Source organism: Garra rufa, chromosome 22 (assembly GCF_049309525.1).
Source record: "Garra rufa chromosome 22, GarRuf1.0, whole genome shotgun sequence".
NCBI classification, from domain to species: domain Eukaryota; kingdom Metazoa; phylum Chordata; class Actinopteri; order Cypriniformes; family Cyprinidae; genus Garra; species Garra rufa.
The window spans coordinates 25,715,405-25,728,758 of record NC_133382.1 but is presented as its reverse complement, the minus strand read 5'-3'; the positions used below and the strand labels follow the sequence as shown (position 1 = coordinate 25,728,758).

At 36.8% G+C, this 13,354-nt stretch overlaps 2 protein-coding genes across 2 annotated transcripts in view; one reads left to right on the top strand and one right to left on the bottom strand.

The window, feature by feature from the left end:
• LOC141297454 (voltage-dependent T-type calcium channel subunit alpha-1G-like) overlaps positions 1–13,354 on the bottom strand; it is a 225,544-nt gene that overhangs the window by 120,088 nt on the left and 92,102 nt on the right. The window lies entirely within an intron of this gene.
• The window catches only part of LOC141298286 (voltage-dependent T-type calcium channel subunit alpha-1G-like), a 75,814-nt gene that overhangs the window by 50,083 nt on the left and 12,377 nt on the right, over positions 1–13,354 (top strand). The window contains exons 12-17 of the mRNA XM_073828794.1: positions 1,069–1,202; positions 3,332–3,402; positions 5,169–5,247; positions 6,715–6,836; positions 6,974–7,399; positions 12,140–12,283. Coding sequence (XP_073684895.1) covers positions 1,069–1,202; positions 3,332–3,402; positions 5,169–5,247; positions 6,715–6,836; positions 6,974–7,399; positions 12,140–12,283 — 976 coding nt within the window. The remainder of the gene's footprint in view (positions 1–1,068; positions 1,203–3,331; positions 3,403–5,168; positions 5,248–6,714; positions 6,837–6,973; positions 7,400–12,139; positions 12,284–13,354) is intronic.

The window sequence follows — 13,354 nt, the reverse complement described above, 5'->3', positions numbered from 1 at the left end:
GATTAGCACATTGGGCAATTTCATATTTCATTCTGTCTTTTTTTGACAAAAAAGAAACATGAAATTGCTCTTTTATTGGCAAATAAAGCTGGTATAATAAATAAAGAATTCACTTAACAATAGAGAATTATGGATAATGTAATTTTACTTTAAAAACTAGCTAAATGTGTCTGATTTTCTGGCAATCTGACATTTGTTCATCAACAGTATGCAAAATGTATATTAAATAAACTGTAACATCAATGTAAAACAATTTTTTAAAACTATATATTTTGTATTAAAACTGTAATTGAATTAAATGATTAAACTTAATTTAATTTAAGAGTGAGTAAATACAACTGAAATATGGCAAATTGTAACATTTACATACGGTAAATTGTAACATTTTTTGGACCTGTGATACTTTTTTTTTTTTACATTTTGTTTTTTGATTAATAAAAAGTAAAAAAAAAAAAACAGCATTTACCCAAAATAGAAATCTTTTCTGACAATATAAGTCTTTACCATCACTTTGTATGAATTTAACACATCCTTGCTGAATAAAACTATTATTAAAAGTTTTGAACGGTAGTGTATAGTGTTATAAAATATTTCTATTTTAAATAAATACTGTTCTATTTAACTTTTTATTCATCAAAGAATCCTAAAAAAGTATCACAGGTTCTAAAAAAAATAAAAAAGCATTACAAATGTTTCCAACATTGATAATAAATCAGTATATTAGAATGATTTCTGAAGGATCATGTGACACTGAAGACTGGAGTAATGATGCTGAAAATTCAGCTTTGCATCACAGAAATAAATTATATTTTAAAATATATCATAATAGAAATTGTACGTCTTGCATTTTACAATATTACTGTTTTTTTTTCTGTTTTTTTGAGCAAATTTCAAAATTATTCCAATAAAAAATGATCCCAAGTAGGTAAATACAACATTCTTCTGAGTACATATTATAAATACGATCATTTTGACATGACTTGAAGGCAGCATCACTCTCTTTTATTTACTATTAATTAACTAATGTTTAATAAATATTTATAACTAATGTAACATCTCTTTACGCAGGTGGAACCAGTTGGATCTTGCCATTGTTCTGTTGTCTATTATGGGCATAACACTGGAGGAAATTGAGGTCAACGCTTCCCTTCCCATCAACCCCACCATTATTCGCATCATGAGGGTGCTGCGGATAGCGCGTGGTTCGTATTTTCTGCCCTCTTATCTTCTGTGGTCCATAGTCCATTTTTCTTTCCTGCGAAAGTTTACACTCCTCAGCGCGCTGCCTGTTAGCCTCAGTAGATCAGACCCGGTTGTGTATGTCACCCTCGGGATCTCTGTTGTTTCACAGACTGCTCAGCAGAAGCCGTAGTCTGTGTAGAAAGAGTCCAGATGGCTGTAATGAGAAATTCAGTTCACACAGCCACTCTACGTATTTCGTACACACACACACACACACACACACACACAAGCTTATACGCTCGCAACACACACGATGTGGGAAGCTGGGGTGCTTGTCTACTTGGAACGATTATTCTTCCTCTAATGAAAGAGCTGCTGGGTGAGTCTTTATTGATTATTCCCTCAACAGAGATGGCCAAGCAAACACACCTGCTCAAATGTCTGTGTTCTCATCAGGCTGTATGTGTGTGTGTCTGTACGTATACGCAGCCTATTTCTTCCTGGACTCATTCAGACATTCCCGTAATGAAAGTCACAGGCATCATCCACTTACAGCCATGATTGCAATTAACCAAACCTCCACAGCGGCGTCTCTTCCACGGCTGAACGGCCTTGTCATCAACATCATTAAAGCTCCGTGTGTGTAGTGCACGACCCCAATAATAACATGCTCTGTGATCTGACCACTGTGAAAATTACATGAGAATTAGTTTCCACTGGCCACTTTTAAAGAAACAGTGCATGCACTGTGTGCATATTTTTTGCTGTCTATTCTTTTAAAACGTTGAGTCACAGTTTGAGCTTTTAGTATTTTTTTCCCCTAAAGGCCAATTTTGTAATACTAAAAGTGTAATTTAGTTTAATTGTAATACATTTAATGGTAATACTTTAGAACAGGGAGCAGATATTCACTGTTAACTAAGAGTTTTCCCTGAATGAACTCCTAATTTGCTGCTTATTAATATTTAGTAAGGTACAGGGTTGGATATTTTAACACGGATAATAAGAAATGTTCTTGAGGACCAAATCAGCATATTAGAATGATTTCCGAAGGATCATGACTCTGAAGACTAGAGTAATGGCTGCTGAAAATTCGGCTTTGGTGTCGCAGAAATAAATTACATTTTAAAATATATTAAACTATTTAAAACTATGAAAATAATTTGCTTTAAATTGTAATATTTAACAAAATTATCAAATAGTAATATCAAATAAATGCAGCCTTGGCGAGCAGAAGAGTCTTTTTCCAAAATGTTTTGGAATGTTTTACTTTCACTGTTTTTATATTTGGAATATTTTTTTTATGTCATCTCCCCTAAAGTCCATCTTTTTTTTAAACATTAGTTAAATGACATGGTTAAAAATAATTTTTAGCAGACCTTAAAATTAATATTAAATTGTTATAATGTACATAATAATGTTGTGATGCCTACTAATTCGCTTGTAGCATTTAAATGGCAGGTTTTATTTTTTAGGTATTTTAATTTATAAACAGTGTTGGGAAGGTTACTTTGGAAAGTTAATAGGTTACAGATGACATGTTACCCTATTTAAAATGTAATAAGCAGTGTAACTATTTCAATTGCTTTATTAAAGTAATGTAACTTTTCTAAATTTCAAATTATTGATGTGGTCACTTGCTCTTAAAATACTCCGTCATTTTAGTCATACGGATAAAAGTAATGCGTCTTTCGAATCTGTAAAGACTGTACGTTTATTTGTGTGCACTCAGAATAACAACGAAATGTTGTACTTTTTTAAAATAATTCTGCCATCTCTGTCTCTAACTTGAATTTGAAACTTCGAATCTCTGTGAATACTTGCCTTACAGACATGAAAAATATATCTGTATAAAAAAGTGATATGATTTTAATATTGGCTATAAAAACAATTATTAGTGCATCTGTATCAATCAGAATTTTGATATCTGTGAATCCCTAACCAATTCACACTGTACCAACACAGACTTAACCTTTCGAATACTGTACATTCTGTTTTAGTTGTTGTTTTCATTTTCACAAAAATACTTGTGAGTGCACTGGTAAAAAAGTGTATTTGAAATTGTATTCCTTTTGTATATTATCTGTAAAAGATTGAGTATATTTAATGTATATACAGTACAGTAAGTGGTCTCTTCTCTCCTTTTCAGTGCTGAAGCTACTCAAGATGGCCGTGGGAATGCGAGCTCTGCTAGACACTGTGATCCAGGCCCTGCCTCAGGTACCGCACAAAACTTTTGTCCGTCTCCTTCATAAACTTCTGCTCTCCACTCATCCAGCATATCCTGTGCAGTGAGAGAGTTCCCGGGCCCCGTTCCCCGTTCTTCTGGGGCCCCTCTGCTCTCCACAGGCCTCATTTACATAGTCAATCTGCCATGAAGAGGCCACAGCAGTGTAGATTGGCTCTGCTGGGCTGCTTAGAGAATAGCAGAAATGACAGAAGCCAGTGAAGAAAATCTCCAGCATGCGCATTCTTTGATAGCATCAGGCTCCATCACCGCCTGCAGGGTTTTTGATTTGGAAACATGCCGCACCACAGGACACACTATTAATTCCAGTCTCTCCTTTAGCGCTTCTCAGATATGCACTTAGATAATCAGACATGTAATTCTACTTTACCTAATTGTGACTAATTGGATTAGATCATGTTTAGCCGTCACCTGATCTCAGCGTCGCCTCCTAATGCCCTTTCGCTCTGTCGCTGTGACTTTGACACAGTTTGTTGTTTTGTATTAAAGTTGCTTTTCGTCGTTCTGGGTTATTGATCTACTCTTCCGCAATTTGGGAGAGGTGATCCGTAACCACGTTCTGAGATATCCTGCCAGATTGTGTCAGCTTGATCCCCGTGTCTTGAATCACTGTGAATCCAGCCAGCGAAGAGTGCACTTAAGAGAGATTAGGGTGGGAAAATAGCCAGACGTACAAAAAGAATGCCAGTGCAGTCAGATTTGTCAGCACATCTAATCTGATTCTTTTGATTCCTTTCCGTTTTCCTTAAAATCATGGCTGATCCAGTCGTCTGTGATCACTCCGCATGATTGTTTTGCATGATTCTTCTCCTAATCCAGCTCGGTGTAGGTGGGTTCTTCCTGTTTTGCAGTGCAGTAATATTACTTTGTTTCTATATACCAGGGCATACCAGAGCAAGGGTTAGGCACGTAAAAAAAAAAAAAAAATAATAATAATAATACTTAATTAAATTAAATTAAATTACATTTTTTATTAAATTAAAATGCATTATTATTATTATTATTATTATTATTATTATTATTATAATATTTTACACAATGGCAATCATTTAACAGAATGAACATAAAGATCTAAAGTTTGTTTTATTGTTGCTTATAGAGAGTTACTGTAGCTTAAATGAGGGGGTCAACTTGAAAATAATTAATTTAATATTTTGTAAATCAGACAAAACCAATTTTTACCAAAAAACATCCCAGAGTTGTGTTAAATTATATAAAACAATATTCCAAAGACATGTTTATTAATATTAATATTAATATTAAGCAGCATATTTATTAATACTAGTGCTGTTCAAACAATTTTTGCGAATAATTGCGATTAATTGCATCCAAAAAAATATGAAAATGTACTGCATAACAGAAATGACCCATGGCTTTCAAGTTTTCTAATTAGGATATAAGGATATTATTTTGAGGCTTCTGACACTTGACTAAGAGAAAGAGCGAATTGGAAAAAACAAGATGCAAGATTCAATATGTCTAGAGCCATGTGCGTTAACTAGCACATGCGTAGCTACTGCTACAGTAAGCCACGACTTCAGCATAGTTTGAGTTTTAAGTTTACAAATCTCGCAGGCTTTAATCAGGTGGAACATAGCTGTCATCTTCTCACTTTATGAGTCTTTCTTACTGGTTCCTCACAGGTGGTATTTCTAGGTCTGCCCTGTCAGTTTCCTTTGCGCTCCATGACGGACTCTCCTGGCTTTCTCTCTCTCCCTCGCTCTCTCTCTCTCTACAGGTGGGGAATCTGGGTCTTCTCTTCATGTTGCTCTTCTTCATCTTCGCTGCTCTGGGAGTAGAGCTGTTTGGTGACCTGAGTAAGCATAACAAATGCACATAAATAAGGACCATTTTTCCTCATGGTCTAATTCACTCAGACACAAACACTCCCTCTTACATATACACACACACCTATGCATTCCTCAGGTTCTAGGTTTATTTACACTGAAATGTAAATTACTTGCATTCCCTAAGGATTGCATGACAGTATTGCAGGGAGTCCGATAACTAAAAACTAAAAAAAAAATACTATATTGAAAATATTAAGTTAACTTTAACTAGAACTAAAGTTAAGAATCTAAACAATCAGTATAATTGTTTTAAATTGCTTGATTTATTAGTGTTTATTAGTTTATTTCTTTTAAATTGCTGTGAGATCACTTTCACATATTTTCGAAAGTTCTCCATCCTTGTCGGTAAGGGCAAACCATAAATATAGTACCTGCAGGAGATTTTCTCTCAAATACGTGGCAGGACATTTGGCACCGGTTTACTGAATGCAGCCTTCCGTGATTCATTGCAGCTCAGCACAATACCAGGGTTGATGTGATTTCCATTTCCAATCAGCCGACTCAAGATAAACATAGAGACTTCATAATTCATATCCAGCTTTACAATGCTGTCCAAGTTCAATATATAGAGTCTGCTGGCTGAACTGAGATTGACTGTCTGCAAGGCAAACTTTTTCCTGTTTCTTCCCAACTAAGGATGAGTCGATTGGTCGATTAGCAGTCCACCAACTTAATGCGATCCGTGAGATTGAGACATCTAGATTTAAATATGGGTCTATATAAATATGTTATGAGACTGCATAAAAAGTGTATTGTACGTGTGTATATATACAGTTCAAAATAGAGAACAGCCTATAATTTCCTAAATTTCAATGTCACTGCTTAGTCATATTACATTTCATAAGTCAATTGTATTCTGAAGCACAGTATAAAACTTAAATTAGATATTTGAAAAAGATTTGAAAAAGAACTCTGATCAAAATTAAAGAACAAATACAGATACCTCCAATGTATTGGTGTTAATTGGTCACCTGGTGCTAATTTCCTTATTTAACTTATTGTGGGATATAAACTCGCTATTCTGAGAAAGAGTCACAATTGCAAGATATAAGCTCACCTTTCTGAGAAAAAAAGTCACAATTGCGAGATGTAAACTCAATTTTGAGAAAAAGATTCACAATTGCAAGATGAAACATGGTGAACTTGCCATTCTGAGGAAAAAAGTCAGAATTCTGAGTTGATATCTTATAATTCTGACTGATAAAAAGAACTGTGAGATAAAAAGTCACAATTACATTTTTATTTTTTAGTGATGGAAATAGGCTGCCATAGAAACCCCCCTTTTAAAACATTTATTTCTGAAAGTGTATATTGACAAATGGGGAGCTCTTACTTTTTCACAGCATTGTAAAAGGATCTGTTTGTCCATTCTGAAAATGTGTTCCTCTGCACATTCCCAGTCCATGTACCTCTGACATTTTGTTTCTGTCCCAGTATGTGATGAGCTGCACCCCTGTGAAGGTCTTGGCCGTTATGCCACGTTCAAGAATTTTGGCATGGCTTTCCTCCTGCTGTTTCGTGTGTCCACCGGGGACAACTGGAATGGCATTATGAAGGTGGGACACACTCAACTCATGGTGCTGAATTTCAATTGAGCACACGGTTTAGTTGTAATGCTTTTTGCGTGTTCTGACTACGGTCGTTAGCGACCTATTCACCTCTCGTTTTCACACTCTGTGTGTCCATGTTGCAGGACACGCTCAGAGACTGCTCCCAAGACACGGGCATCTGCTACAACACGGTGGTGTCCCCTATTTACTTTGTGTCCTTCGTTTTGACGGCTCAGTTTGTGCTGGTCAATGTGGTGATCGCTGTTCTTATGAAGCACCTGGAGGAAAGCAACAAAGAGGCCAAGGAGGAGGCAGAGCTGGAAGCTGAGATGGAGCTTGAGCTGGAGGCTGTGGGTGGAGATGGAGGAATATCTCGAGGACACATGCCACCACTGGGACATGGTGACGTAGGTGGACCAGGAGGGTCGCCTTGGATCTCAAGAGACTCTCGAGACATGTCAGGACCTCTTTACCCCACAGACAGCCCACCTGCAGACATACGCAGAGACTCCGAAGATCACATGAAGACAGATCCCGATCCTCCTCATAATTTGGAGCAGCCATTAGAGGTGAGTGGAAATGCTGGGTGTGAGTTCAGTGTTGTGGACCTCCTATGATGCCATTTCCAGGCTTAACACATGAGCCAGACTATATGCTTAACTGGTTTAAGCTGCTTAAGACCACATCAGGCCAGCTAGAAACCAGCCAGTATCTTAAGGAGGTTTTGCTGAAAATTTTTAATAGAATGCTGCAGAGATTACATACTTTTGTAGGCCAAAACCTGGAACTGAGTTAGCATTTTAGCACTCATGGTTCCGACGTCTAAATTTTTGGGAACCCCTTCTGTGAAAATGTGAGTAATTTTAACAAAGTAAGAGAGATCATACAAATAGCATATTAATTTTTTATTTAGTACTGTTGATTAAGATATTTTACATAAATATGTTTACATATAGTCCATAAGACAAAAAAAAAACAGCTAAAATGATTAAAATAACCCCCTTCAAATGTTTGGGAACCCTTGGTTCTTCAGAAAAATCCTCCAGGTCCTGCAGATTCTTCAGTTTTCCAGCATCTTTTACATATTTAAACCCTTTCCAGCAGTGACTGTTCGATTTTGAGATCCATCTGTTCACACTGAGGACAACTGAGGGACTCAAATACAACTATTAAAAAAGGTTCAAACAGTCACTGATGCTCCAGAAGGAAACATGATGCATTAAGAGCCAGGGGGTGAAAACTTTTGAACAGGATGTCCAAATTTTTCGTATTTTGTTGAAATATAATTTTTTTCCCATTAAATACTGCCCTTCGGAAGCAACAGAAAATACTTGCATGTTTCCCGGAAGACAAATTAAGTACAATTTACCTTGATCTTTAAATTTAAAAAGTTTTCACCCCCTAGCTCTTAATGCATTGTGTTCCCTTCTCAACCATCACAAAAAAAACAAACAAAAAAAAAAACATATTTTATGTAAAATATCTTACTCAGGACTGTACTAAATAAAAAAATAGTATGATCTCTCGTTAAAATTATTCAAATTTTCAGATTATGCAAGGGGTTCCCTAGTCTCGCGTAACCAGACCTTCAGACTGACGGCTGAAGGTCTGGAATTCATGGCAGCTTTCATTGGCCAAGGCCCGCCCATAAGGCCGTTTGACCGACATGTCAAACAACTAATCACAGTTCGTTTCGTTCAGTGTCACGTTTCAGTGCATGGAAATGCCCCAACAACAACAGACTGGCTGCAACAAGTCAGTCATTGAAATAACCAGCATTGAAAGTTAAATAAGAAGAGGGAGAACAAGCAGTAAGTCAGTAATTTGTTCGCGAACGTCGCAAATGTGTATAACAACAACGGTGTCTGCATAAGCACATTTTAGCAAAATGCGAGTAAATCAGACTGCGCTTTGTTTCCCGGCGGACCGAAAGTAAACGCGACACTCGTGTCTCCCGGATATCCGATCAAATTCAACTAATCAGATCACGACTTTGACATTCCTGAAGTGTTTCCAGTTAAGTGTACCATATGCATCAGACGTTTAGCCAACGTTCCATGGGCGTGACGTCTGAGGCTGAGACTAGGGGTTCCCAAACTTTCACATGTCACTGTAGTTTTATCTATTTATTTATTTTTAGAATGGGGTTTTGCCTGAAATAAGGTCTGTGGTAAACACAAGCTTAAGATAAGGTTTTAATTTGAAAAGGCAGTTTCAAACAAGTGGCTAAATGTGGAAAAAAAAATGTCAACACACGGAACAAGTTAAAATCAGTAATTCTTACATAAACTTTCAAGGATTTTTTTTTTGGATTGGATTTTTATTATTATTATTATTATTATCATTATCATTATTATTATTATTATTAAATAAAGACTGGAAGGGTTGTCAGAAGATTAGTGATGGTGAGGAGTTATGCAACCATGATGTAGTTTGTTTATAGCTTACAATAAGCCTTTTACTTCTGGCGATTGTATTTAGCTTTCAAAATTCATAAAATTATGTTTATTTGTCAAGGTTATCATGATGAACACAACATGAAGAAATTCTAAACCTTTTTTGGTCACAAAGCTTATTTTCTACAATAATCCTTAAGCCAACAGAAAATCCTTTTGGGTTTTTGGGAACCAGGGAACCAGGGTGATGCTAACTTTTGGGTTTGTCCTACAAAAATACATCACCACTGCAGCGCTCTATTGTCTAAATCCGCTATCCTGCTAGACAGCATACCATATGCTTCCATATATGTCACTGATGCACATATGAAAGGAGTGTTTCTGGTTCAATTACAATACTCTCAATTACCACTGAAAATAATTTTGTCCTTCAGTTTGTTAAAACAAACACAAATCTTGTTTACAGCAGTGCACTTGCAAAAGAAATCGATGGTGCAAGACCTTCCAGAGGGTTTCAAAGCAAAACAAGTTCCACTAATAGTTGGTCAAAGCATTTATGTCAGTACACATAAATTAATTTGTCTGTACAAAATGTGCGTTACTTGATATGTAGGTGTTTTTTTAGCAGTGGGACTATTGAGATTTTGGTTCTGCATTACTGATCTAATTCCTGTGGATTTGTCTCTCTAAAAAGTCCCTTTTTGGTATTATTGCACGTATCATCTGAAAATTGCAGGGTTTACTGGCTTTATATGGTCATGAGAGGAACTCTGCATAGAAGATGGTAAACAAGTTTGTTACTCTAATCTCATGTAAACATGTATAATGTTTGTAGTCCTACACATGACACTGTGTGCTTCAAAAAAGATTTCAGTGCAGCGCATTGCCCCATTGACCTCTGTTTAAGTGCATAATTGTAAACATGATTGTTATTTAAACATACAGTAGTAAAGTTATTTTCTTGGTAATCAACAGCATAAATCGATAGTTAATCAAAAACGAAAATTTCATTTCAAAAAGTTTTCTCAAGTTTTGTATAAACCTGTATGATTAATCGCTCAACAAATAAGTGTGACATAATGCAGATTTATTATGTCAGGGCTTTCACATCATTGCTAACAAATTTAAAGGGATAATTCACTCAATTAATTACTTCCTTCATGTCCTTCCAAACCCGTAAGACCTTTGTTTATCTTCAGAACACAAATTAAGATATTTTTGAGTAAATCCAAGAGCTCTCTAACCCTGCGTAGACAGCGAAGCAAGTGACACGTTCAAAGTGCAGAAAGGTAGTAAGAACTTTGATAAATAGTCCATGTGACATCTGTGGTTCAACCGTAATGTTATGAAGCTATAAGGATACTTTTTGTGCACAAAGAAAACAAAAATAACAACTTTGTTAAATTATTTCTTCTTATCTGTGTCAGTCTTCACTGCATGTTTAATAGAGTACCACAATGTATGTCCTTACTACCTTTTATTGGCCTTGAACGTGTCAGTTGCTTTGCTGTCTATGCAGGGTCAGAAAGCTCTTAAAGGGATAGTTCACCCAGAAAATGAAAATTTGATGTTTATCTGCTTACCCCCAGGGCATCCAAGATGTAGGTTACCTTGTCTCTTCAGTAGAACACAAACAAAGATTTTTAACTCAAACCGTTGCAGTCTGTCAGTCATATAATGGCAGTCAATGGGCACCAAATCTTTGAGAGTAAAAAAAAAAAAACATACACAGACAAAACCTGTTGTGAACGCGCTCAGGAAAACTGGACGTTGCGGTGGATCAGAGGTAAATAATGATATAAATACAGACCGATCGTTTAGTGTGTTAAGACCTGATGTTTTGTCTGTTTATGTTTTTTTTTACTCTCAAAGATTTGGTGCCCATTGACTAGCATTATATAACAGACTGCAACGGTTTTAAACATTTTCACTTGTGTTCTACTGAAGAAACAAAGTCACCTACATTTTGGATGCCCTGGGGGTAAGCAGATAAACATCACATTTTCATTTTTGGGTGAACTATGCCCTAAATTTGTGTTCTGAAGATGAACAAAGTTCTTACTGTAATTAATGACAGAATTTTCATCTGTGTGTGAACTATTCCTTAAAGTTTACTAAGAAGACTGGACTGTTATTTTTAAAGTGGGGAAGTCCATCGGTTTTTGTTATTGCCGTATGGAGATGTGACTGTTGTTTGATCCACATAAACTTCGTGGTCGGAGGTCAGACTGATGCCATGGGAAAGTAGTGATACAGGCCTCTTCTTTTTTTAATGCAGGCTGGCTATTTCCAGAATACCAGCCATTTTTTTAAGTTAACAATGACATTATCCCTCCAGCTCTCTTCTTTTGAAGTGTGCCCGTGTTTAAATGTTTTGCTCAGCTTCAGGACAAACGTTCATAGAGCTCTAGTTCCCCCTTGTGGATGTCAGTGGTAGAATCAAGTGGTTCACCTGTGAGCAATGCAATGAATTGTACTGATTTAAGAAATGCACCTTGCGTATTCTGGTTTAAAGAATCAGTTCACACTTAATGCCCTCATTGGGGTTGCAAACCTATATGACTGAGCTTCTTCTGTGGAACAACAGTCTGTCCACTTTTGTGTTTCATGGAAGGACATAAGTCATACAGGTTTAGAAGAATGTGGATGAGTATATGATGACATTATTTTCGCTTGAACTGTTTCTGTAAATGAATTCTTAAGGCTTAGCTTGTTTATCCTTTCGTAAATCTTCATTCTGGCTGCTTGTGTTATAGTCTACAAACTTCTCTCCTTCCTTCATTTCTCCTCTGTTTTTTTCTCTGTGTAATGTCATTCACTTCACCCCTCGTCATCTCCTCTGCCTCTGTCTCTGTCTGTTCTCTTTCTCTCTCTTCGTCATTCATCCTGTCTGCCACATGCTGGGGCATTTAGCGGAGGCCTATGTTTGACTCAGTTTCCCTGGTGATCCAGGGCTCATTGGAAGGAGAGCTCAGCCTCATGGACAACCTATCTGGCTCCGTCTGCCACTACTACGCTCTGCCCCCCCTTCCCAGCAAGCACTGCACTGAGAAACAGGTCAATGGCATCCCCGTTCACCCAGCTTTGCCTTGTAGCACACTCCTCTGCCTGTCTCTTTTCCTTCTTCTCTCGCTCCTTTTCTCTCTCTGGACCACTTAAACTCACATAATAGCACTGAAACAAAACCCACCTCTGCACTCTGGGATTTCCAGCGCTCTTTAGAAGGCAAGGACTTGGTTCTGCTCCAGTAATAGCCATTTGTTGAATTTATTTCCTGATCCCATAAGAGTGACAAAGTCTTGCAAAATTGTCTGAAATTTGTGCCTCGCTCCAAAGATCATTAATACCAAAAAAAGTGATGGGCTCATCAGGCTGGAGTCAAAGAGGTAATGTGTGGATCGATAAAGAGCTGGACCGCTGTTGAATTATGCAAGGAAATCTCTTTTGGTCTGTTTCACATTGAAATATTTCATTAAATTGCATTAGCATTGCAAAAACGTAGGCTTCTAAAAGCTTTTTTTAAATGTAATTGGAGAATCTGTAATGTCTTTATGGAAATAGCTGGCGCTTTTATTTTGACGACTTTGCAAAAAGTTGTTCCAGCCCAAACTCTCGGGGACAATTAGACGATGCAGCAGGCAGGATTTCGCCTGCTGACGTTTGAGGATTTATGAAAGAGATTGCGCATTATTTCTCTTTGAACCTAACTGAGTTTAACCTTGTGTTTCTGATATAACTTTAATATCTGAGGACCATTAAACTTCAGGATATCCATCATGGCTACTGAAGGAAGGATATATGCATCCTGACTCTCAGGGGCGGACTGGGACAAAATTTCAGGCCGGGAAATCTCACACTCATCCAGGCCATCCCAAAAACCCATAACAAATTCTGAAACCATGGACAATAAAAAAGTATAATCCACTGGCTGGTGCCACGCAAAATAATTAAAGATTATCTCTTGAACTTCCATTTACCTTTTTATAAAAATGTAAGTATTACATTAGGACCATGTGCTATTGTTTTATCTTGCCTAAATGTCAAAACTGTTGGACTACAATAATAGCTACATCTTGAATATATCTTTAGTAAAATCCTAATACTGAATTTTTTTTTTTTTTTTTTTGA